Source organism: Argopecten irradians, chromosome 7, assembly GCF_041381155.1.
Source record: "Argopecten irradians isolate NY chromosome 7, Ai_NY, whole genome shotgun sequence".
In the NCBI taxonomy this organism is placed as follows: Eukaryota; Metazoa; Mollusca; class Bivalvia; order Pectinida; family Pectinidae; genus Argopecten; species Argopecten irradians.
The window spans coordinates 3756671-3784479 of record NC_091140.1 but is presented as its reverse complement, the minus strand read 5'-3'; the positions used below and the strand labels follow the sequence as shown (position 1 = coordinate 3784479).

General features: G+C 38.3%; 1 protein-coding gene and 1 long non-coding RNA gene across 4 annotated transcripts in view; one reads left to right on the top strand and one right to left on the bottom strand.

The window, feature by feature from the left end:
* Positions 1–356: 356 nt before the first annotated feature.
* On the top strand, positions 357–27672 carry LOC138327309 (transcription factor SPT20 homolog). Of its 3 annotated transcripts, none has more exons than XM_069273295.1 (24): positions 357–450; positions 1141–1223; positions 1566–1636; positions 1929–1995; positions 2465–2620; positions 3622–3657; positions 3915–3953; positions 5439–5546; positions 6247–6440; positions 6860–7010; positions 7375–7431; positions 8180–8236; positions 8557–8714; positions 9112–9144; positions 9639–9837; positions 11774–11864; positions 11989–12109; positions 12232–12284; positions 14186–14395; positions 14733–15061; positions 19404–19527; positions 21147–21295; positions 25664–25808; positions 26010–27672. In XM_069273295.1, exons 2-24 carry the CDS (start codon positions 1188–1190, stop codon positions 26267–26269), a joined length of 2844 nt encoding a protein of 947 aa, XP_069129396.1. In that variant the 5' UTR covers positions 357–450; positions 1141–1187; the 3' UTR covers positions 26270–27672. The 3 variants fall into 3 exon arrangements, with proteins under 3 accessions (XP_069129396.1, XP_069129397.1, XP_069129398.1); XM_069273296.1 differs by having other exon boundaries at positions 381–419; XM_069273297.1 differs by lacking the exon at positions 357–450 and adding an exon at positions 716–829.
* The window catches only part of LOC138327311 (uncharacterized), a 76761-nt gene continuing 60687 nt past the window's right edge, over positions 11736–27809 (bottom strand). Inside the window, exon 3 of the long non-coding RNA XR_011209028.1 lies at positions 11736–11905. This is a non-coding gene — a long non-coding RNA (uncharacterized lncRNA). The remainder of the gene's footprint in view (positions 11906–27809) is intronic.

The window sequence follows — 27809 nt, the reverse complement described above, 5'->3', positions numbered from 1 at the left end:
TTGTGTGTCTATTTTCAACCATGTTCTGCCTGTTGTAAAATACATTGTAATACATTACATAAACATAATAGAGAATGATCGTTTGATGTTCAAAACATCAAAAGATCTGCAAGAACTTTGTTCTCGTGAAAGTGATACCGCTCTCACCAATTTTATATCAATAGATGATATATGTACAATGTCTAATTATTATAATTCAATGTTCAAGACAACATATTTTTTTAATAACGTGTCAAGGGAGGTAACTCTGATAAAGTCGTACTCATTGTGCGAAAGGCGGTAACTAAAATTGAAACAAGTGTAATCTTGGTCATTCAAGTGTTTTACTGGGTTGGGTCGGATACCCACCATATTCAAGAGAAAATTCTACAGTGATTCGTGTTAAAAATAAAATGGCAGGTGCGAGAAGTTGATCAATGGTAAACAATCTCGAGGATTCAGACGCTTTTGGTAAAGCATCGCAAATACAAAAGCCCGAAACGTAGTCATCAATTTCATGCAAAGTATTCAAGTTGGAAAAAATCGATATTTATCCCCTGTCTGTAATGAAATCGAGTTATCATCATTTGTTTACATCAATATCTTCTTCATGCTAGCAGATGTTTTTGATGCTTCTTCTTCTTCCCCAGATCTAGAGTCAGACTCAAAGGGTTGAATGCATTTGACTGTGGGAGGGAATTCCAGTCTGAGATGGTTCTGCTAATAATGAACACGAGAATATTGTTTAGAAATACCTTTACTTTACTTGGCTAATAATAATTAGTCTTTTGTGTTTAAAAATATTATCTTCTCGGTAATGCCAAGCAACTACCTGATACATCTGTTAGAGGTAATTTGGATGTTTTAAGTAACATTTTAAAAACAAATGACTCATATTAGCATGTATTTAAATCTTCACATGCATACATAACTTTCTAGCTTATTGTATGAATCAAATTGATTTTATATGAAATATGATTTACCGGTAATAACAAAATTATTGCAAACCTATACAGTTATGATATTTTTGGTCTTTTGCTCGGCAATTAAAACGAAGCCTAAAATAGGAGAGGGGCAGTTTGTAGGGATATGGGTGCTTATTGGGTTGAATACAATATGAAATTAATTGTGCTCAAGTGTCCCTTATTATTACATTAACAGATAAATGATACAAGAATGAAACGATCACTATGTATCAGTAGCTGATCATGGACAAACTGGAAAGGGATGTAGAATATGCTGAGGTAATACACTATTTATTTTGTTTGATTATTTTATTTGAACAAAAGCTTGGATATGACAAAGTCTATGAGTAACATTAAAATGTTAAGTGCATAAACTTCGAAATAAAACACTTCTCAGTTAGGGATATATAGCTGAAAACTGACTATTATGTAAAATATAGTACGGTATGGTACATATAGAGTCATAGACTTCAATATTTGATGTGAAAGGCAGTTTTCGCTTATATCTTACTTCAAAACACAATTATTTGATTTCAAAAAGCTTTTAATAAGATTAGATGTGACTTCCAGCTGAAGTTGATATGTAAAATAACTTATTGAATTATCTTTTTTTTCTTTCAGTACTTGATTGAAACTGCCAAACAGAAACCTTCTCAGCTTTTAACCAAGCCCATCTCCAGCAACCCTAAAGGGTATGTAGCAGCGATATCATTATACAACCTACAACTTACATAGCCAAACTATTGATGTTTGTTGTGGAATTTTAATGCTATTAATGTATATATTTGCTTATATGCAGTTCTGTATGCACATATTGCACTGTAGGAAAATAAAAGTGAAAATAACAGTGAAGTTATTCACAGTAAAAACAAGAAGAGATGATGTATAAGTGATGTGTTGTGTTTATAAATATAATAATAAGTCTAAAGATAAAAGCTTGATTTCATGTACACGTAGTAGGAAAATCCCTTCATCTGTTTATAGGAAGTCTATCCACCAGAAGCTGTTGGAGTTGTATATAGAAGAGACAGGAACTCAGCCTGATGACACAGTAAGTTATCTGCCCCTGTCATGATAATGTGAGACGAAGAGCATGTAGTGGCATTTAAGAAATATTTTTATCTGCTTTGTATAAACAAATGCTTCATAACAGCACTGTGTTTCACTGACTTTTTTCAAATCTCAATTGTCTACTCTCGTGACATATAATTACATCACATTATCGTTTGTGTGAATGTTAACTCTGGACTGATTTCATTATAACTTTTTAAGAGATGACACATCTGCTTGTGTCAGGAAAATTTTGTTTTATGCAGTAAACTATATGTTTATATCGACATGTTTCTGATGAATGTATGATTATAGTATAGTATTTCTCATTCCCAGTCAAGGTTTTTTAAGATGTGTGTAATATATAAATACCAGACTGCTTATTATGACTTAATTTTGTTGGTCCACAGTGGTTTATTAGAAACATATTTTACTGTATACAGTATTTAATATTGAAGTGAATATTACAGGAGCTGATCCGGGCCACTAACTTACTACCGAAGCTTGTGAGACGGGATGGCCTAAACTGTCTGATACTAAAGCTTTACCCAGGCAATGAGGGCTACTCATTGATGCTCAGGGGACGCAGTGGTGTGGAATCAGAAACTTTTAAATTACCTTATGAGGTATCGTAAATAATACAACCATTACAATTTTTATTCAGACATGATTGACATATCTTTATAGCTTAGTCAGTTAATTCATCAGGCTTACAACTTTTCAATTTGTATAACTATGGCCACTTTGAGATTATAAGGCCTATATAATCCTTACACAGACAACCTGACGTTGATCATGCCACGATGTATTACTGTATTATAAGACTATTTCATATGTGGATATGAAGGATAGGGATATTCTACCCAAGGGTCACAAAATGTAGTAAAACCCGAGGCTTGCCGAGGTTGTTACAACATTTTGTGATCCTGAGGGTAGAATATCCCTATCCTTCATATCCACTTATGAAAGAGTATTTTCCTTTCATACCTCGACGTTTTATTGCAATTTTACAACTATAATATCCCCCTATTTTCAAATAAATTAGAAGAAATCCATGGCTGAAAGTCAATTTTTAAAATTACGTGATATTTTCAATAAAAATTCCATTGTTTGCATCTTTTATAGTAAAACCAGTCAAGTTTGTGGGAAAAAATGTTAAAATTTTACTGAGGAAATATTAATTTTGTGACGCCGTGACATCACAAGGCTTTATTGCATGGGAAGCCATGGAATACAGCCTCAGGCGACATGAGTGTATTGCCCTAGACCAGCCAGTATTACACCCGTAGGTATGAAAGAAATAAGATTATTCTGTTAGGACTATAATCTACTTCAATGAGAACTTTATCTACTACAATGAGAACTTTTGATAAAATGTTCCTGGCAGTGAGCCCAATAGATAAACAAAGAAAAAAACAATGATGTACATTTATTTATCAAACAAAGAATGAGATGTTGAATGCAGAATATTGATTGACATTTAATGCATAAATATGACACAAGATGTGCAAGATATATTGTTTGGAATGAAAATAAATTTCTTGATAATATGAGTTGGAAGTCACAGGGGTAAAAAACTTAAAAGCACCAAGAAGAAAAATAACTGTAAATATTTATTTGATTGTAGGTATCAGAATTACTGGAGTACATTGATGCATCTGAGGTAGGTTATTACTGTCTTAATAAGTTTGGATAAGTTAAATGGCATAAGATGTCAACATTGGTGGTACTTTATATATATAAAGATCTTTTGGTGTAATTATTTGTACCAGAGAAAAGCAGATTTGTAGTAAGCATGTTAAGTCATCATATAAGTGATATTCACATTGATGTAAGGTAGATTCAATTCAAACAGAATTGATTTACGATGTGTATAATTATTTGTTATATAAACCAACTGTTGTCGACTTCACATTTCAGTTGCCCCCATTTCTGGTGGACCTGTTGGAGCGGGCTCAGGTAGGCTATACAGTTCAACAAAGATCATTACAATGTCAAAATAGCTGAAATTGTTGTTTTTTACAGTGATAAGGTATTTGTGTTTTGTACGTTCTATTGAGTGGATTACCTACTTAATATTAAATGTTAAGAGAAAAACTGAATACTTTCAGTCAATAAAATAAAATTGATCTCAAGTATTATTCAAAAACCACCTGACTACCTCCTTCAGCCATATATATGTGGTCACTGTGGAACTGCAGTTGGGACATGTATGAATGATAATATTGTATTTTGACTAGAAGTTCTGGATTATCAAGATCTGGTTGTGTCCTTGTGGATGTCCAAGATTACCGTAGATCTGTAACTACTGTATAATTTTCCAGCTAAATGTATTCTATAGCGGCTGTGTTATAGTGGAGGTCAGAGATTATCGTAGATCTATAATTACTGTATAATTTTCCAGGTAAATGTGTTCTATAGCGGCTGTGTTATAGTGGAGGTCAGAGATTATCGTAGATCTGTAATTACTGTATAATTTTCCAGGTAAATGTGTTCTATAGCGGCTGTGTTATAGTGGAGGTCAGAGATTATCGTAGATCTGTAATTACTGTATGATTTTCCAGGTAAATGTGTTCTATAGCGGCTGTGTTATAGTGGAGGTCAGAGATTATCGTAGATCTGTAACTACTGTATGATTTTCCAGGTAAATGTGTTCTATAGCGGCTGTGTTATAGTGGAGGTCAGAGATTATCGTAGATCTATAATTACTGTATGATTTTCCAGGTAAATGTGTTCTATAGTGGCTGTGTTATAGTGGAGGTCAGAGATTACTGTAGATCTGTAATTACTGTATGATTTTCCAGGTAAATGTGTTCTATAGCGGCTGTGTTATAGTGGAGGTCAGAGATTACTGTAGATCTGTAACTACTGTATAATTTTCCAGGTAAATGTGTTCTATAGTGGCTGTGTTATAGTGGAGGTTCCAGATAACTGTAGATCTGTAACTACTGTATAATTTTCCAGGTAAATGTGTTCTATAGTGGCTGTGTTATAGTGGAGGTCAGAGATTATCGTAGATCTGTAACTACTGTATAATTTTCCAGGTAAATGTGTTCTATAGCGGCTGTGTTATAGTGGAGGTCAGAGATTATCGTAGATCTGTAATTACTGTATGATTTTCCAGGTAAATGTGTTCTATAGTGGCTGTGTTATAGTGGAGGTCAGAGATTACTGTAGATCTATAATTACTGTATAATTTTCCAGGTAAATGTGTTCTATAGCGGCTGTGTTATAGTGGAGGTCAGAGATTATCGTAGATCTGTAATTACTGTATGATTTTCCAGGTAAATGTGTTCTATAGTGGCTGTGTTATAGTGGAGGTCAGAGATTACTGTAGATCTATAATTACTGTATAATTTTCCAGGTAAATGTGTTCTATAGCGGCTGTGTTATAGTGGAGGTCAGAGATTATCGTAGATCTGTAATTACTGTATGATTTTCCAGGTAAATGTGTTCTATAGCGGCTGTGTTATAGTGGAGGTCAGAGACTACCGTAGATCTGCTAATGGAGGACACGACACACAGTATGTGCTGCTGAAACCTTCTCAACAGGTGAGATTGACTGCTTTGTATAACTCTGCTAATATGAAAGATATGATCATACAGGTGTGTTTAATAATAGATTCAGTGAACTATATATTCTGTCAACACTTTAAATCTTAATTGCCCACTACCTTTCCGAAACGGCTTTTAATTTTTAAAATGCAAAAGTTAAACGAGATCGATAATTTTGTAGAGTCGCAAAAGTTATTAACTTATCGTTAATATGACACCAATCATCATCTTCTAAAGAATTAAATTAAAATAAAGAAAATTTTTATTTTCATAATGCGGGTCGTCTTATGTTTCCCGCCGTCGTCCTACATACCGATCGGTAGTTGACTATCACTGCGCTAGACGGCAAAAAAGCGAAATGAATTTCTACATTTATCATATATTACGCTTGAAATCTTGCATATGTTTTGTGTTGTTACCTCATCTTATGCCATCGATTTGTATTTTCTAATGTTACTATTGTTTTTAAGGAACCTTTATTTTTTGCTCCGGAAAGGTAGTGGGCCTTTAAAGCATCTGTTCTCTATGAGTCCTAGTAATTTATACAAACTTAACAGTTATATACATTTCAATAGTTTTCAAAATGACATTTTACACAGCACAAAATAATTACCAATAGTTTGAGAATTACAATCAATACCCTTATACTTTGTGATCACCGTATGTATAATGACCAATTCCTTTGTTTGCTTTCCAGTCCCTGTTATCGGACATCTACAATCTGTCCAGTGATGGCCATAGATGGACCCCTGATGACCTTTTGACCTTGGAGAGTCAGTTAATACTGGCTACAGAGGACCCTATCTGTCTGGACCCTTCCCCCTCAGTATTATTAGTAGCTAACCAACAACAGTATGATAAAAAGAAATTTAATACTCCTTTACTCAAAAGGTAATTAAGATTTATTTTCTTTTAGTGTCACAACTTTAAGATTGATGGCACAAGCTTTAATATACATGGCAGAAGAAAATCTTGGTTTCATTTGTATATTCAAACGATTGCTTGGTCGTAAATAAAAATCTATATCTAATGTGATATAAGAAATACCATATTAAATTTCTGGCATGTAATGCGGGACTTTTTTTACATTGGAAATCAGTCGTGTTGCTTATACTCAGGTACAACATATCTACTCCTGAAAATATGTGACCAACAGAACGTATATTACAAACAGAGAGCCGTAAAAAATATCAGAACTTTAGGAAATTATAGAAACATTTCTAACAGCTGCCTCATTTGGGATTCTGGTACATACTCTTTGTAATATAAAAAAAAAACAATTGAGATGGAATTTTTATTTTTATTTTCAGATCTGTTAAAAAATATACCCAAGCTGCCGTCAATAGAAAGAGAAAGTTTGCCCAGGCCCCGGCACCTAAAGAACTTCGTCTGCTGGACTTCTTACAGAAGAAGAAATCACGAACTCACACTCCTAATGTCAACTTAAAGATTGGGAAGCCGGTAATACGTTTAACTCTGAAATATTTTATATTATTTACTCTCTTTTAATTTGTCAAGGTTGTGTAGTTGTCAAAATCTCCTTTCACAGTTAGGGTATGATTCTCCACATGGTCACAAGCTGACGGCGTACCACATGGGTGCTTGTCAGTTTCTACAGTTTCCTCTTTTAATCAGTTTCTCAGCTCACTTCATTGCAGTCCGTTAATCATGATAGTGATGTTAAAAGCAGGAGAATTAAGTTTTATCATGACTAGGACAACTAGATGTCATAAATGTTTTTTGGAAAATGTTGAAACTAGAAAATGTAATATGTAACTTGTATATAGTAACTAGGAGTAACAAGGGGGGGTGTTGTATTTTACAGTCAGTTGACATGTGGCAGCAGAGACCTGTCCAGCTATCAGTACCAGAGACAGTTGATGTAAGTATCGTGTCCATGTTCTACACAGTACATGTAGTCTATAAATTCTCATATTTTGATAGATATATTATAAAATTACAATTCAAGTGAAGTGCTTTTACACAGCAAAAATTATGTAGGATTTTTAAGGCAGGTCAAGACTAATTTCCCAATTTTGATGAATCCTAATACAAATATAGAGGGTTCTTAAAATTTTGGTGAGTCCCACAAGAAAATCATGAGTCCAGGACCTGGAACCATGAAACTTTCTCAGACAAATTTTTTCCTCAAGCCAGTGGAAAATCATATACTTAAATCATATCTGTCTGAGAATAGTTGAATGGTGCCGGGCCCAGGACTCGTCTAGGCGAGTCCTGTAAATCACTGATTACATAAAATTACTTTCAACTGAAATTGTTAAAGAGTGCACATTCTTAAAACTCACAAAAATATTGATACAGATTGATCTGATTTGTATAACAGAAATATTGATACAGATTGATCTGATTTGTATAACAGAAATATTGATACAGATTGATCTGATTTGTATAACAGAAATATTGATACAGATTGATCTGATTTGTATAACAGAAATATTGATACAGATTGATCTGATTTGTATAACAGAAATATTGATACAGATTGATCTGATTTGTACAACAGAAATATTGATACAGATTGATCTGATTTGTATAACAGAAATCACCATTTTGATTTTGTCCTGGAGTACTTTTGTTTGGGTTGTATTTGATGTGTGGATGATTTACAGGTTGAGAAGTATGCGACAGCCCAGGATCCTCCAGAAATGACTTCAAACAATGTATTGGTATGTATACTATCAAATATGTAGAATCACTTAAACGTGTGTCAAAGTTTGCCTTTTGTGTAATTTTTTACAGTCATCCTTAAAAAAGGTTACCCACTAAAACAAATGCTAAACTGTCCAACCAAATGAACTATCATTGGGTTTCAATTCCTCTTATGCTGCTTCAAACCAAGTAACTAGGAAGATTTATATATATCGATAAAACTTTATGTATAAAGAAATTCATTTTGAATGGTCTTTTCATTAGTATAATATTATATAAGGCAGATTATTGAACATCTTGGCAACATAACACACCAATGCCCCTCCATTGTTTTCAGGAACTAGTTGAGGAGACTACACTGGAGAGAGACATCAACACCGAGAAGAAGTTACTGGCTCGGCTGAGTATCAGAAAACGAAAGTCTGATGACATGTACTTCGGTACACTGTACCTCGACCATGACTACAAGGAGAACTCCAGTGGGAAAACCTGCACGTACGTTCACATTAGCCGTACTGGCAAAATCTTGTCTAAGTAGATATAATCCAACAGCAGCTATTTTGGAGAAACTTCTATCGCCAAAGTAGATTTATCGGTTAAAATTTTGCCTGAGAAATATAAGATGGACACCATGACCCCTTACAGGATCAAAATTAAAAAATAAAACAAAAAATACCCAGTTTGATATACAGGGACACAGAATATCATGATTTTAGTTTTTAAGAGGTCTGGAATGAGCCAGTACACAGTTTTTACTGTATTAGCTATAAGGATCAAATTTGTGGGGAGCAGGGCCCTTTGAAAGGTTTTCTGACAGACATTAATTTCTAGTTTATTCACAGAATACTATGGATGGTTTTGATTGTATATATTTTATTCCATTATTTTGCAGGTTCAACTTGAGAACCAAAATGGTTGTAGATAAGTAAGTAAATAAGGAGAACAACATTCTTCTACGATCACCTTGTCCTCGTACCCCACAATAATACTTGTTACTGAAACTTAGGTATACAATACTAGACCATGTTTTATCTATTGGAGTTAGTAACATCATGTTTTAAATGCTGTTACCTATACATCATGCTGTCATTTAATTTTATCAAAATTGATACTTATCACTGGAACTTTTTAAATTTAGATACTTTGTTCGGTCATGAATGTGTATAGAAATGCTTTTATAATCATGTTCGGTCATGAATGTGTATAGAAATGCTTTTATAATCATGTTCGGTCATGAATGTGTATAGAAATGCTTTTATAATCAATGTTATAGCTTAATTAACAGAAAAACCTTCAGACACTTATTTTAATATTCAGTGAGGGACTAAATATATCTCTCCTCATAAATTGTTCATAAATACCTGTGTATAGTATTATAGTAAAACAGTCTTACCTAAATGTATAAATCCCATGATGTAGGTACCTACAGCAGTTTAAAGAGATCTTTACTGAGGAGGGACGGCGAGCTGTGAAGATAACGACCCAGAAACCTGGACAGGCTCCTCATATAGAGTACACACAGACTACACTAACCACATCCGCTCCAGGGATCACAATCACGGCCGCCCAGGCTCTGATGAGTCGCCAGGCTGTCACAGCTACACTAACGACGGCACAGGTGCATACTCTGATGTATACAGAACATTTTTGTGTTGCCTGCAACGCATGGGCGACACATAGATATCACTATGTCGGCGTCAGCGCTGGGGAAACAGTTTCCGTGCGATAATTTTAGTATTGTCTGATTTCAACCAAATGTGGTATATTGCTTAATATCAATGAGTTCTGGGATGAGCTTGATATTGGTAAAAATCCATCAATATTTGCAAGAGTTATGGGACTTTAAAATCGTCAAAACAGATAAATCCATGGTTTCCGCTCAATAACTGTAGTATTTATGGTCCGATTTCAACCAAAGGACTAGATATGGTAAGGGTCATCTATGGCCCCCAAATCCGCTATTTTTCAAAGTCTGTTATTTTAAGATGTTATTCTTGCATTTCAAATATTAACTACATACCGGACATATTTGATAGTGCTATAAGGTAATATAGCAGTTCTAGTTGCCATGGCAACCATTTTATTATGCATAAATTATGCAAAATGTGAAAATTTCATCAAAATTGGCATTTTTTATGCAGTTTTTCATCTAGTTAACATAGAGCGCATTCTAGAACAAACTTTATATTTCTCAAAATGATGTATTTTTCGAGTCTGCTAATTCTCTTAAAATATAAAGTTTGTTCTAGAATGCGCTCTATTGCTTTTAAAAGAAAAACTATCAAAATATATGCCAAAATTGACAAAATTTTCAAATTTGCATAATTTATGCAAAGTTACCATGGTTATATAGCAAAAACATACTTTCTGTCAACAAAAACATCATTAAGTTTTTATCAGGGGTGTATTCAATATTTCAAACGCGGCAACTTAATTTCTAAATACTTAATTTAAAATTTGGTAGATTTAGGGGCCAAAAAGAGCCATTATCATATCTAGTCCTTTGTTATATTGCTTTAGATCAATGAGATCTTAGATGGGTTCAATACTGCTCAAAATCTGTCAATATTTGCAAGAGTTAGGGACTTAAAAATCGTCAAAACAGATAAATCTATGGTTTCCACTCGATAACTTTAGTAGTTATTGTCCATTTTCCATTTTTAACCAAATTTGGTATATTGCTTTATACTAAAAAGATCTCTGGGTGCTTTTATACTAGTCAAATTCCATCAATGTTTGTAAGAGTAACATAATTTGATAACTTCACCTCATTATTATCAATATTTTCAACTGTAAATAGCTATTTTTTGTGATGCTGTGCAGGCGACACTTTCGCGTAATTCTTGCTAATCATACTTTGATTTACTGTTGTCGTGTCTAGGTAACTACAGGTACCTTTTATTGTAATCATACTTTGATTTACTGTTGTCGTGTCTAGGTAACTACAGGTACCTTTTATTGTAATCATACTTTGATTTACTGTTGTCGTGTCTAGGTAACTACAGGTACCTTTTATTGTAATCATACTTTGATTTACTGTTGTCGTGTCTAGGTAACTACAGGTACCTTTTATTGTAATCATATTTTGATTTACTGTTGTCGTGTCTAGGTAACTACAGGTACCTTTTATTGTAATCATACTTTGATTTACTGTTGTCGTGTCTAGGTAACTACAGGTACCTTTTATTGTAATCATATTTTGATTTACTGTTGTCGTGTCTAGGTAACTACAGGTACCTTTTATTGTAATCATACTTGGATTTACTGTTGTGTCTAGGTAACTACAGGTACCTTTTATTGTAATCATACTTTGATTTACTGTTGTCGTGTCTAGGTAACTACAGGGATTCTCATTGTAACCTTATTCAGATCACATTCATCTTTCATCCATTTGTTAAGTGATTATACTTGCAAAACATGGCTTTATCGTATGAAATGTAACAAATAAATAATATTGTTTACAGATTCAAGTAATTTTTAAAAACTAAGAAAATTTTCTTACATACAAAAGCCATTCCAATTGTGTTCAATTTTACCATTTTCTTTGTTAACAGCCAGACCCCCAAGGTGGGACTACGGCAGCTGGTCTGCTGGCTGGCAAGAGAAATGTACCCATACAGCTGTCACTGACCATAGCTCCCGCAGGTAAGTACATCTCCAACACCACTTTACATTTATCATAGCATCTGAAAGAAATAGATTTCTCGTGTGATCTGGATTTTAAATAACAAGAAAATAATGTTAGTTACCATAATTTTGTTCCTTTCAGCCCCAGGTAGCACTTCCCAGGCTCCTAATCAGCTACAGCTTAACATACAGAAACAGCCAACAGGCCACCAATCACAGCCATCGTCTCGTTCTAAAGCGGGTCACCATGGAGTTAGCAAAAGGTAAATTGAAACAAACTTACAGAGAGATGTTTGTGGAAGAAACATGTTTAAATGTAGAACTTATTGATTACGACTTATGATGAAAATTTACCTAATTTGTATCTCAAATTTAATTGTTACAGGTCTGTTCCTAACACACCAGAACAGAGTCCAGCATCGACCCCCACATCTACAGGTGAGTCATCTATGAGAATTTACAGTTCTCCCACCATTAACTGATTTGTCACCGGTTTTAGCTGTGGGAGATTTCTCTGTCAACACATAGGGTATGACATATTACGCGCGATAACCTTTAGAACCTGAAGTCAATTACATGTCGTCATGACTTCATGCGGAGTGACCGTAGCCTGCATTGTCAATGATGTCATCAATAGTGACGTGCAGACGATGGAACCATGTTCATGTCGCGGTGAAAATGCTTCTGTTTAGGCTATTATCTCCTCTTTTTTCTTTAGTATGTGGGAGAAAAAGAATCATTCCCTAACTATGAGGGTGTGACAACAAAATCACAACCCTCGGGGTAATTCCTGAACGTCCAACCCGAGCCTTGTCATGAATTACCCCTTGGCTCGGGTTGTGATTTTGTTGTCACACCCTCTAGTAGGGAAAGATTCTATTAATCTACTCCTGGCTACTGCTGTTTCCCTAACCCTAACCCTTAGGTTATGTTGTGTCATTCGCTAGTCATTCTATTTGTCGAGTAATAATAGGCCAGATTCAAAACAGAGCAAATATTACCAAATTTAGACTTGAAATTGATTTTAAAAATATATTGTTTTCTACATTTTTGGGAGTTAAATATATAAAAGACAAATTCTGAATATTTTTTATGGCAAGTAAAACAAAGATCAAAACATTTTGTTTTGCCATAGGGCATTATAACCTTCTTGTATCCAATTTTGTTGCCTTGTACCGCAACAAGTGTGCTGGATTAAAGATCTACAAATCAACAATTGCAACATATCTTAGGCTCAGCTACAGAAATTTTCAGATGGAACAAAATGTGATGCAGAATTCTCGTTGTAATCTATTCTTTTACTTATTTCAAAGGTTTGATTGACTCCTAACGGAAGAAATTTTGGTCTCATATTTATAGAGTGAAATACTCATAATCATTTATTGTCTTTGATGAATTGGAAATGAGTTATAATTACAGCGCCGTTACAATAAGCGTACGTGTGGCGGCCAGTCTAGTAGGTGGTTCCGTTGATTGGTAGCTAGTCAGTTTGCATGGTAGCTAGTCAGTTTGCCAAAGACATTCAATAGGCTGTGTAAGTGCAGCTCTCATTAGCTGTCGCTTCAATGTAGGGGTGGAGCTAAACAGTTGGAAACGTCTGTCGGCAATTACCAAGATCAGTAACGTGTACTGTACCAGTAGGCAGTATATATACATAAGATGATCGGAATCATAAGCTTCATAATGTCAAAAGATTACACAAATCACATTTTAATTACTTCATGTATAGACTCTGAATCAGCGCTACTCAGTGAAGTATGATGGAAAGAGCTACTATTGTAGCTGAAAAGTCAGTCAGAAGTTGTACGGAAAAGATATACCTGCTTCTGACTAATCATAACTTTATCGCAAGGTGTGGTAAACCTAATCGGTCACAATGTACGACCGTCCATCATGTCTTGTCAAGATATATTCCAATAAAACACGGCTTTGGCACATACGTGGATGTTAGTAGGGGATGCTATTCCAGATGTATGCATAGATTTGATACTAAAATCAATTTTGAATACAGTGATTGAATATTTACATTGTAAACAATTAAATAGTACACAACAAGATCAAACACTTTGTACAACAGAGTTGGGTTTGAACATCAAAGATCTGCTGGCTCCGCCTACTTCTCAATGTTGTCGGCGATCTTGTCAGTTGGGGGGCAATCAGTCAGGCTGCCGATGCTTCAGTCAATCAGTGCCTTCGTTACATGCCAATTAAAATCTAATCTACTGCATCTGTTACCAGCCTACTACATCAGCTACCAGCCAACATGTCTATTGAGTGAATGAATGTAAACAGGAACACTTATTGTAACGGCGCTGTAACTGTTAACTTTTTGTTTGTAGTCGCTGGTCAGCTGTTTCCCCCTGGTTTGACCTCGGTGACCTCTGTCCACAGTGTGAAGACTCCTATCCCCACCCCCACACCTCCCCCCAACACCACACTGACCAACACTACCCCTAGTGTACAGGGCAGAAAGCAAGGGGCAGACAACTCTAATATAGCACAGCTGCAGCAAAGTCTACAGCAAGCTGGAAACATCACCTTTGTACAAAGTGAGACTTTGGGTTATGTCATTATTGATTCCATTCAAACTTTTTTTAATATAATAAGTAAAAAGACTAATTAAACTTTTAACAGTTGGTGAGCAGTTCAGTAAATAATGGATTGAATAAAAAAAATTATCTGCAATGATTTTGATACAAGTGAAGTTTCACAGAACTCATAAAATTATCATTTTGATGAACAAATTGCAGCATTTATCTGATTAAAGAAAGAAGTCTACTACTTATTAGAGACAACTTCCCAGAACCATGAAGTCAGTAAATACCACACATGATTATTGTATTGTTTGTAGTAAGATAATTATGTACCTTGTATCCTCTATTCTAGCCACAGAGGGCAGCACTAGTCAACCAACACTAAACCAACAGCCAATCACAAACATTAACATAGCCAATATCGGTTTGCCGTCCAACATAATCCAGAATATTACGGGGATACAAGGAATGAATATCGCCAACCTGCAGGGTCTACAGAACATGCAGGTGTCTCTGTCAGTGCCTGGGGGTAGTATCCCGGTACCGCTCAGTCTGATCAACACGAACGCCGGCGTACTCCAGAATCACACCGGTATATTTGTCAGCTCATTACCCAGTGGCATTGTCTCATCATCAACAACCACATCTTCACCCATAGTCACCTCGTCATCTGTTGTACAGGTAAGTTAGATAATGTAACACCTGTAGTCACTTCATCAGCTATTGTACAGGTAAGTTAGATAATGTAACACCTGTAGTCACCTCGTCATCTGTTGTACAGGTAAGTTAGATAATGTAACACCTGTAGTCACCTCGTCATCTGTTGTACAGGTAAGTTAGATAATGTAACACCTGTAGTCACTTCATCATCTGTTGTACAGGTAAGTTAGATAATGTAACACCTGTAGTCACTTCATCATCTGTTGTACAGGTAAGTTAGATAATGTAACACCTGTAGTCACCTCGTCATCTGTTGTACAGGTAAGTTAGATAATGTAACACCCATAGTCACCTCGTCATCTGTTGTACAGGTAAGTTAGATATTGTAACATCTGTAGTCACCTCGTCATCTTTTGTACAGGTAAGTTAGATAATGTAACACCTGTAGTCACCTCGTCATCTGTTGTACAGGTAAGTTAGATATTGTAACACCTGTAGTCACCTCGTCATCTGTTGTACAGGTAAGTTAGATAATGTAACACCTGTAGTCACTTCATCATCTGTTGTACAGGTAAGTTAGATAATGTAACACCTGTAGTCACTTCATCATCTGTTGTACAGGTAAGTTAGATAATGTAACACCTGTAGTCACTTCATCATCTGTTGTACAGGTAAGTTAGATAATGTAACACCTGTAGTCACTTCATCATCTGTTGTACAGGTAAGTTAGATAATGTAACACCTGTAGTCACCTCGTCATCTGTTGTACAGGTAAGTTAGATAATGTAACACCTGTAGTCACCTCGTCATCTGTTGTACAGTAGTCTTAAGATGATATGAACACTGTAGTCACCTCGTCATCTGTTGTACAGGTAAGTTAGATAATGTAACACCTGTAGTCACTTCATCATGTTGTACAGGTAAGTTAGTTAATGTAACACCTGTAGTCACCTCGTCATCTGTACTATTGTACAGGTAAGTTAGATTAATGTAACACCTGTAGTCACCTCGTCATCTGTTGTACAGGTAAGTTAGATAATGTAACACCTGTAGTCACCTCGTCATCTGTTGTACAGGTAAGTTAGATAATGTAACACCTGTAGTCACCTCGTCATCTGTTGTACAGGTAAGTTAGATATGTAACACCTGTAGTCACTCATCATCTGTTGTACAGGTAAGTTAGATAATGTAACACCTGTAGTCACTTCATCATCTGTTGTACAGGTAAGTTAGATATTGTAACACCTGTAGTCACCTCGTCATCTGTTGTACAGGTAAGTTAGATAATGTAACACCTGTAGTCACTCGTCATCTGTTGTACAGGTAAGTTAGTATATGTAACACCTGTAGTCACCTCGTCATCTGTTGTACAGGTAAGTTAGATATTGTAACACCTGTAGTCACTCGTCATCTGTTGTACAGGTAAGTTAGATAATGTAACACCTGTAGTCACCTCGTCATCTGTTGTACAGGTAAGTTAGATAATGTAACACCTGTAGTCACCTCGTCATCTGTTGTACAGGTAAGTTAGATAATGTAACACCCATAGTCACCTCGTCATCTGTTGTACAGGTAAGTTAGATATTGTAACACCTGTAGTCACCTCGTCATCTGTTGTACAGGTAAGTTAGATAATGTAACACCTGTAGTCACCTCGTCATCTGTTGTACAGGTAAGTTAGATATTGTAACACCTGTAGTCACCTCGTCATCTGTTGTACAGGTAAGTTAGATAATGTAACACCTGTAGTCACTTCATCATCTGTTGTACAGGTAAGTTAGATATTGTAACACCTGTAGTCACTTCATCATCTGTTGTACAGGTAAGTTAGATAATGTAACACCCATAGTCACCTCGTCATCTGTTGTACAGGTAAGTTAGATAATGTAACACCTGTAGTCACCTCGTCATCTGTTGTACAGGTAAGTTAGATATTGTAACACCTGTAGTCACTTCATCAGCTGTTGTACAGGTAAGTTAGATAATGTAACAACTGTAGTCACTTCATCATCTGTTGTAGAGGTAAGTTAGATATTGTAACACCTGTAGTCACCTCGTCATCTGTTGTACAGGTAAGTTAGATATTGTAACACCTGTAGTCACCTCGTCATCTGTTGTACAGGTAAGTTAGATATTGTAACACCTGTAGTCACCTCGTCATCTGTTGTACAGGTAAGTTAGATAATGTAACACCTGTAGTCACTCGTCATCTGTTGTACAGGTAAGTTAGATAATGTAACACCTGTAGTCACCTCGTCATTGTTGTACAGGTAAGTTAGATAATGTAACACCTGTAGTCACCTCGTCATCTGTTGTACAGGTAAGTTAGATAATGTAACACCTGTAGTCACCTGTCACAGGTAAGTTATAATGTAACACCTGTAGTCACCTCGTCATCTGTTGTACAGGTAAGTTAGATAATGTAACACCTGTAGTCACTCTCATCTGTTGTACAGGTAAGTTAGATAATGTAACACCTGTAGTCACCTCGTCATCTGTTACAGGTAAGTTAATAATGTAACACCTGTAGTCACCTGTCATCTGTTGTACAGGTAAGTTAGATAATGTAACACCTGTAGTCACCTCGTCATCTGTTGTACAGGTAAGTTAGATATGTAACACTGTAGTCACCTCGTCATCTGTTGTACAGGTAAGTTAGATAATGTAACACCTGTAGTCACTTCATCATCTGTTGTACAGGTAAGTTAGATATGTAACACCTGTAGTCACCTCATCTGTTGTACAGGTAAGTTAGATATTGTAACACCTGTAGTCACTTCATCATCTGTTGTACAGGTAAGTTAGATATTGTAACACCTGTAGTCACCTCGTCATCTGTTGTACAGGTAAGTTAGATAATGTAACACCTGTAGTCACCTCGTCATCTGTTGTACAGGTAAGTTAGATAATGTAACACCTGTAGTCACCTCGTCATCTGTTGTACAGGTAAGTTAGATAATGTAACACCTGTAGTCACCTCGTCATCTGTTGTACAGGTAAGTTAGATAATGTAACACTTGTAGTCACCTGGTCATCTGTTGTACAGGTAAGTTAAATAATGTAACACCCACTTGTCATCTGTTGTACCACTGTAGTCATCTGTTGTACAGGTAAGTTAGATAATGTAACACCTGTAGTCACTTCATCATCTGTTGTACAGGTAAGTTAGATAATGTAACACCTGTAGTCACTTTCTTCATATGTTGTACAGGTAAGTTAGATAATGTAACACCTGTAGTCACTTCATCATCTGTTGTACAGGTAAGTTAGATGATGTAACACCTGTAGTCACCTCGTCATCTGTTGTACAGGTAAGTTAGATAATGTAACACCTGTAGTCACCTCGTCATCTGTTGTACAGGTAAGTTAGATAATGTAACACCTGTAGTCACCTCGTCATCTGTTGTACAGGTAAGTTAGATAATGTAACACCCATAGTCGTCATCTGTTGTACAGGTAAGTTAGATAATGTAACACCCAGTCACCTCGTCATCTGTTGTACAGGTAAGTTAGATAATGTAACACCTGTAGTCACTTCATCATCTGTTGTACAGGTAAGTTAGATAATGTAACACCTGTAGTCACTTTCTTCATATGTTGTATCACCTGTAGTCACTTCATCAGCTGTTGTACAGGTAAGTTAGATAATGTAACACCCATAGTCACCTCGTCATCTGTTGTACAGGTAAGTTAGATAATGTAACACCTGTAGTCACTTCATCATCTGTTGTACAGGTAAGTTAGATAATGTAACACCCATAGTCACCTCGTCATCTGTTGTACAGGTAAGTTAGATAATGTAACACCTGTAGTCACCTCGTCATCTGTTGTACAGGTAAGTTAGATAATGTAACACCCATAGTCACCTCGTCATCTGTTGTACAGGTAAGTTAGATAATGTAACACCTGTAGTCACTTCATCAGCTGTTGTACAGGTAAGTTAGATAATCTAACACCTGTAGTCACCTCGTCATCTGTTGTACAGGTAAGTTAGATAATCTAACACCTGTAATCACTTCATCATCTGTTGTACAGGTAAGTTAGATAATGTAACACCTGTAGTCACTTCATCAGCTGTTGTACAGGTAAGTTAGATAATGTAACACCTGTAGTCACTTCATCATCTGTTGTACAGGTAAGTTAGATAATGTAACACCTGTAGTCACTTCATCAGCTGTTGTACAGGTAAGTTAGATATTCTCAGTACAGGAATACCACTTCAATGTCGAGGTCACCTGGTCAAGCTTTTGCACTAAAATTTGAATGTGTCAAGATATATATATGTTCACAGTTAGCATATTACTTTATGGCAGTAATCAATCTATACTTTGTGTTAAATGAATGATGTCCATTTGATTATCAGGCCACATCATCAGGTGCCATTGCCCAAACAATGGTTACCATGGTAACAGCCATACCTTCTGTAACTGACCCTGGTTCTACCACAAATACGACAACAGTAGCATCAAGTGGAGGCCGCACGTCAGGTAAGTTTATAAACACATTTTGTTTATACTCTCTTGTGTCCTGTTGACCAAACAAAGGATTTAAAATATTATTGATAAAATTTATTGGAACAATATTTTCAGGAAATTGGTAATCAGGCCTTTTTCAGAAATTTTGTCCCTTCAAAACATTGTCTGAGTTTGGTTTTCGTCCACATATGAGTCGCACTGGTGTATAGGTTGCACTCCTGATTTTCATTGAAAAAACGTTTGAAGACTTATAATAAGGAACCTACAGTCACTACTGTGTAGTGGTTAAATTTTATGGGTGGTTTATTTCTGCTTATTCTAAACACCAGCAAAATATTCGAAAATTAATCAAAATACCCAAGAACAATAGTTCAAAGTATTATATAGAAAAAGGGTGAACCGCGGAATTTAACCTTTGTGAACATGCCTTTTATACGGTCTCTAGGAAAGGACATGAAAAATTAAAAAAATGATTGAGTGCGAATGCAATACTATTTCGTGTGAAAGCAATGATTATTTCATGCGAACACAATACTTTTGCGTGTGAACGCAATTATTGTTTTGTGTGAACCTAATATTATTGCATCCTAACGCAATAATATATAACTCGGTAATTGACAGTCAATTGTCAGGTTTACTATAATTTTTTATTAGGTCACCTGAGATGAAGTCTCAGGTGACCTATTGTCTCAGGTGACATATTCTAATTGCCTTTTGTCTGTCGTCGTGTGTTTGTAAACAATTTACATTTTTGACTTCTTCTCCAAAACTGATGAGGTAAATTCAATGAAATTTTGCACAAACCTTCTAAGGCATAAGGCCAATCAAATCTGAGAATTATATGGTCCCCACCGCCCAGAGGGCTGTTGGAGGAGTCCAAAGGGGTCAAATGACTAAAATTTCAAAAACCTTCTCCAGATGAGGTATACTCTTCATCAATTAAAAGGCCCAAAGGCCTTCTACCAAAATTGTGAATATCATTGCCCTGGGGGTCTAAGATTTTCCCCTGGTGAGGGGGTCAAATTTATTATAGTTTACGTAGGGAAAAAAACATTTATGAGTATTATTTGCTAAATTTTTCATAGGAAGTGTCTCCACTCGCAGATATGGTAGAATCAAATACTCTTCATAGATTGAAAAGTCTCAAGGCCCTCTACCAAAATTGTGAAATTCATGGTTCTGGGGTCTCAGATTTTCCCCTGGGGAGGAGGTCATATTTACGATAGGTTACATAGGGAAAACACATTTATAAGCATTATTTGCTAAATTTTCATAGGAAATTAACAGATGTAATGTAATCAAATATTCTTCATACAAAATGTTGATTAAAAGGTTAAAAACTGATATCACTTACTGACTCAAGAGCCCAATTGGCCAATATACAGTCCTTATAGTGCTTACATGTCTTTGTTTCATCCTGTATCCAAACTCAGGTGACTGTTAAGGCCCATAAGCCTCTTGTTTATTCATGTCCTTTCCCAGCAAAATATTGACCGTATAAACAATTGATTGGCTCATATGACTGACACGTTTTGATTAGACTGACTATTAAGCAAGCCTTTCTATTACTATATTGTATATGTTTATACTTTGAAATTAAATGTATATTTACACTTGAACATGTGTGATAGGTATTGCTAACAACCCTACCTCAGTGCTGCCACCTACTGGTATGCTGTCGCTTCCTCTCGGCTCGATTGGTCTGGGGCCCTTCATGTCAAATATCAAACAGCAGGCAGGGACTGGAATCAGGGCACCTACCACATTACCACTGCTACAGGTAAGTCAGGGACTGGTATCAGGGCACATACCACCTTACCACTACTACAGGTAAGTCAGGGACAGGTATCAGGGCACCTACCACATTACCACTGCTACAGGTAAGTCAGGGACAGGTATCAGGGCACCTACCACATTACCACTGCTACAGGTAAGTCAGGGACAGGTATCAGGGCACCTACCACTTTACCACTGCTACAGGTAAGTCAGGGACAGGAATCAGGGCACCTACCTCCTTACCACTGCTACAGGTAAGTCAGGGACAGGTATCAGGGCACCTACCACCTTACCACTGCTACAGGTAAGTCAGGGACAGGTATCAGGGCACTTACCACCTTACCACTGCTACAGGTAAGTCAGGGACAGGTATCAGGGCACCTACCACCTTATCACTACTACAGGTAAGTCAGGGACAGGTATCAGGGCACCTACCACCTTACAACTGCTACAGGTAAGTCAGGGACAGGTATCAGGGCACCTACCACCTTACCACTGCTACAGGTAAGTCAGGGACAGGTATCAGGGCACCTACCACCTTACCACTGCTACAGGTAAGTCAGGGACAGGTATCAGGGCACCTACCACCTTAAAACTGCTACAGGTAAGTCAGGGACAGGTATTATTTATCAACCTTCCCACTTAACAATACTGAGTCAGGGACAGGTAAGTCAGGGACAGGTATCAGGGCACCTACCACCTTACCACTACTACAGGTAAGTCAGGGACAGGTATCAGGGCACCTACCACCTTACCACTGCTACAGGTAAGTCAGGGACAGGTATCAGGGTACCTACCACCTTATCACTACTACAGGTAAGTCAGGGATAGGTATCAGGGTACCTACCACATTACCACTGCTACAGGTAAGTCAGGGACTGGAATCAGGGCACCTACCACCTTACCACTGCTACAGGTAAGTCAGGGACAGGTATCAGGGCACCTACCACCTTACCACTGCTACAGGTAAGTCAGGGACAGGTATCAGGGCATCTACCACCTTACCACTGTTACAGGTAAGTCAGGGACAGGAATCAGGGCACCTACAACCTTACCACTTCTACAGGTAAGTCAGGGACAGGAATCAGGGCACCTACCACCTTACCACTGCTACAGGTAAGTCAGGGACAGGTATCAGGGCACCTACCACCTTACCACTGTTACAGGTAAGTCAGGGACAGGTATCAGGGCACCTACCACCTTACCACTGCTACAGGTAAGTCAGGGACAGGTATCAGGGCACCTACCACCTTACCACTACTACAGGTAAGTCAGGGACAGGTATCAGGGCACCTACCACCTTACAACTGCTACAGGTAAGTCAGGGACAGGTATCAGGGCACCTACCACCTTACCACTGCTACAGGTAAGTCAGGGACAGGTATCAGGGCACCTACCACATTACCACTGCTACAGGTAAGTCAGGGACAGGTATCAGGGCACCTACCACCTTACCACTACTACAGGTAAGTCAGGGACTGGAATCGGGGCACCTACCACCTTACCACTGCTACAGGTAAGTCAGGGACAGGTATCAGGGCACCTACCACCTTAGCACTGCTACAGGTAAGTCAGGGACTGGTATCAGGGCACCTACCACATTACCACTGCTACAGGTAAGTCAGGAATCAGGGCACCTACCACCTTACCACTGCTACAGGTAAGTCAGGGACAGGTGGACCTCAGGGAAAGGTTTAGGGGCACCCTACCACATTAACCAATCTGCTACAGGTAAGTCAGGGACAGGCTATCAGGGCACCTACCACATTACCACTGCTACAGGTAAGTCAGGGACAGGTATCAGGGCACCTACCACCTTACCACTACTACAGGTAAGTCAGGGACTGGAATCGGGGCACCTACCACCTTACCACTGCTACAGGTAAGTCAGGGACAGGTATCAGGGCACCTACCACCTTACCACTACTACAGGTAAGTCAGGGACAGGTAATATATATCAACCTTCCCACTTAACAATACTGAGTCAGAGGGACAGGTAAGTCAGGGACAGGTATAAGGCCACCTACCACCTTACCACTACTACAGGTAAGTCAGGGACTGGAATCAGGGCACCTACCACCTTAGCACTGCTACAGGTAAGTCAGGGACTGGAATCAGGGCACCTACCACCTTAGCACTGCTACAGGTAAGTCAGGGATAGGTATTAGGGTACCTACCACCTTACCACTGCTACAGGTAAGTCAGGGACAGGTATCAGGGCACCTACCACCTTACCACTACTACAGGTAAGTCAGGGACAGGTATCAGGGTACCTACCACCTTAGCACTGCTACAGGTAAGTCAGGGACAGGTAAGGGCACCTACCACCTTACCACTGCTACAGCTAAGTCAGGGACAGGTATCAGGGCACCTACCACCTTACCACTGCTACAGGTAAGTCAGGGACAGGTATCAGGGCACCTACCACCTTACCACTGCTACAGGTAAGTCAGGGACAGGTATCAGGGACCTGCCACCTTACCACTGCTACAGGTAAATCATGGACAGGTATCAGGGCACCTACCACCTTACCACTGCTACAGGTAAGTCAGGGACAGGTATCAGGGCACCTACCACCTTACCACTGCTACAGGTAAGTCAGGGACAGGTATCAGGGCACCTACCACCTTACCACTGCTACAGGTAAGTCAGGGACAGGTATCAGGGCACCTACCACCTTACCACTGCTACAGGTAAGTCAGGGACAGGTATCAGGGCACCTACCACCTTACCACTGCTACAGGTAAGTCAGGGACAGGTATCAGGGACCTACCTTACCTACAGGTAAGTCAGGGACAGGTGTCAGGGTACCTACCACCTTCTTACCACTGCTACAGGTAAGTCAGGGACAGGTATCAGGGACCTACCTTACCACCTACAGTAAGTCAGGGACAGGTATCAGGGCACCTACCACATTACCACGACTACAGGTAAGTCAGGGACAGGTATCAGGGCACCTACCACCTTACCACTACTACAGGTAAGTCAGGGACAGGTATCAGGGTACCTACCACCTTACCACTGCTACAGGTAAGTCAGGGACAGGTATCAGGGTACCTACCACCTTACCACTGCTACAGGTAAGTCAGGGACAGGTATCAGGGCACCTACCACCTTACCACTACTACAGGTAAGTCAGGGACAGGTATCAGGGCACCTACCACCTTACCACTACAGGACAGGTAAGTCAGGGACAGGTATCAGGGCACCTACCACACATTACCACTGCTACAGGTAAGTCAGGGACAGGTATCAGGGCACCTACCACATTACCACGGCTACAGGTAAGTCAGGGACAGGTATCAGGGTACCTACCACATTACCACTGCTACAGGTAAGTCAGGGACTGGAATCAGGGTACCTACCACCTTACCACTGCTACAGGTAAGTCAGGGACAGGTATCAGGGCACCTACCACATTACCACTGCTACAGGTAAGTCAGGGACAGGTATCAGGGCACCTACCACCTTACCACTACTACAGGTAAGTCAGGGACAGGTATCAGGGCACCTACCACATTACCACTGCTACAGGTAAGTCAGGGACAGGTATCAGGGCACCTACCACATTACCACGGCTACAGGTAAGTCAGGGACTGGAATCAGGGTACCTACCACATTACCACTGCTACAGGTAAGTCAGGGACTGGAATCAGGGTACCTACCACCTTACCACTGCTACAGGTAAGTCAGGGACAGGTATCAGGGCACCTACCACATTACCACTGCTACAGGTAAGTCAGGGACAGGTATCAGGGCACCTACCACCTTACCACTACTACAGGTAAGTCAGGGACTGGAATCAGGGCACCTACCACATTACCACTGCTACAGGTAAGTCAGGGACAGGTATCAGGGCACCTACCACCTTACCACTGCTACAGGTAAGTCAGGGACAGGTATCAGGGTACCTTCCACCTTACCACTGCTACAGGTAAGTCAGGGACAGGTATCAGGGCACCTACCACCTTACCACTGCTACAGGTAAGTCAGGGACAGGTATCAGGGTACCTACCACCTTAGCACTGCTACAGGTAAGTCAGGGACAGGTATCAGGGTACCTACCACCTTACCACTGCTACAGGTAAGTCAGGGACAGGTATCAGGGCACCTACCACCTTACCACTGCTACAGGTATCAGGGTACCTACCACCTTAGCACTGGTACAGGTAAGTCAGGGACAGGTATCAGGGTACCTACCACCTTACCACTGCTACAGGTAAGTCAGGGACAGATATTATATATGAACCTTCCTGCTTAACAATAATGTATGTCTACTCATTGCGGAGCGAATATAATTGTAATTTCAAACAGAATACTGAACTGATGTTGAAATTATGTTCTCTTCAACAAATACAACTTTTCATTTCAGATTCAAGGCCAGCATGGTGGGATACAGCTTTTGGGACTACAGCAACAAAGGCCACCACTGAAAACAGGAACAGCTAGTCTGACATCTCAACAGACTGGCCAACAGCTTAGTGGTGCTAAAGTGGCCGTCTCTATACCGACCACAGGTAAGTCAACAACTTAGTGATGCTAAAGTGGTTGTCTCTATACTAACCACAGGTAAGTCAACAGCTTAGTTGTGTTGTAGTTGTGTCTTTTCATTATTGATTGACGTTAGTACAGATAATTTACAGAGTTAGCAATCGTTTGATAATGATATTTTATATATATCATGATAATTCTTTTAGTTTCTTGTCTCTCTATTTCAGGTGTGTTATCTGCCCAGAACCTTACTGGTCACCAGGTGGCAACACTGTCCCAGTTAAAGCCGGGTCAGGCACCGGGGGCGACAATCCAGCCACAACACTTGATGCAGCTCCAGGCCACACAGCTGACATTTAACAAACAACAGCCACTACAGCTACATCCCATACAACTCAAACCACAGCAGCCTCAACAGTTAGTCACCGGGGCCGTCAGCAAACCCAAGAGCAAGAAACGCACAACCCCCACCCCTCCTAAACACTGAGTCAACTTATAAAGCTCAAAGTGTTAGTAGATAGTCTCTGAGGGTACCAGTTAGGTCAAAGGCAGAAAAGGCACAACTTCAACACCTCCTTAACACGGACATGATTTAGATTGTCACATTTAGAAATTCTGCCTTTACAACCCACAGTGCTATATGTCAGTCTCTTGGACCGTTAACTTGTTACAGAAATGCAGTGCTATACTTCCTTGATTGTAAGTTATATACTGAGATCTGGGAAGGACTTTAAAATGACATGTCATTCTGTCTGATCATTATCATGTCCGCCTCTTAACTCCTAAGCAATAAGGCATTGGAAGTTCACTCTTGCTGTGTGGGTCCACCTTGTGAGATGTGAATTATCATACCAAAATAAGGTCACAGAGGGGAGGGGGTTATTTTCACTATATTCACTGAAACCCATAAATTTTAAAAACCAGCAAAATATTTAGGAATGCATTGACGTACATAAGAATTATAGCTTAAAGAATCATAGGAATTAGTGTACGACACAATTTAACCTCCGGAAAAATGTATAGGAGATATTGATCCTGTAAATTAAAATGGCTTTACCCATACAATACAGGATTGGGTATATGGAGTCACCCAGGTGAGATATGTCGTGTACCAGAACCAAGTCACTGTGATATAGATTTTCATATCTAACCACCATTGGGAAAAAACTTCAGAATGTAACTACTATTTGATAAGATACTGAAAGTTTAAATTTATACTGGGTATATTGGTCCTTCTGGATTTGGATTGTGGCACATGTATCAGAATCAAGTCACTGCGACCTACATTATACCTTTGTCTTAAATTTGAGAAAATAAGTATATAAGGCACTGGAGTATCATGGCACATATGATATGTAACTGAAATTTATCAAATTGTCTTGTTTGTTTTGTGCCCCTTAACAGCTAGATTACCTTTAGCTGTTGTAGCTGGTCTCTTCCTTGAGGTGATAATAGCAGCATTCTAAGGTATCTTATACAGAGATACAAGAATGTGGATGCCGTACCAACATGGTATACTAATGTATAAGTGTTAATCAATGATTTATACATTCTGTGACAATGAATGGTCACTTGGTAACTATAATTCTGTAATGTGTGTTACATAAATACAGGACAATGCCAAAATAATTGATTTGTAATGTCCTATTTAGGATCTATTTAAGGATAACATGGGAGTATAACTATCCGTGTGATAAAGTTACTTCATCCTCTTTATAGACAATTGTCTGACTGAGCTGTTTTTATGATTTTATTTGTCAATTATGAATTTATTGATTTTAATTTGAATGATGTAATTTTTATACCAAATATAGACATTTTAATATGTTGTCAAAGGAAATAATGTACATTGTACTGATTTGTAAAATAAACAATCTACATGGCATTGAATTTTATTTGTTCATTGTGTATGATATCCTTAAAGGTCATTGTTCCTTTTGTATGATGTCCCTCAAGGTCATTGTTCCTTGTGTATGATGTCCCTCAAAGTCATTGTTCATTGTGTATTATATCCTTAAAGGTCATTG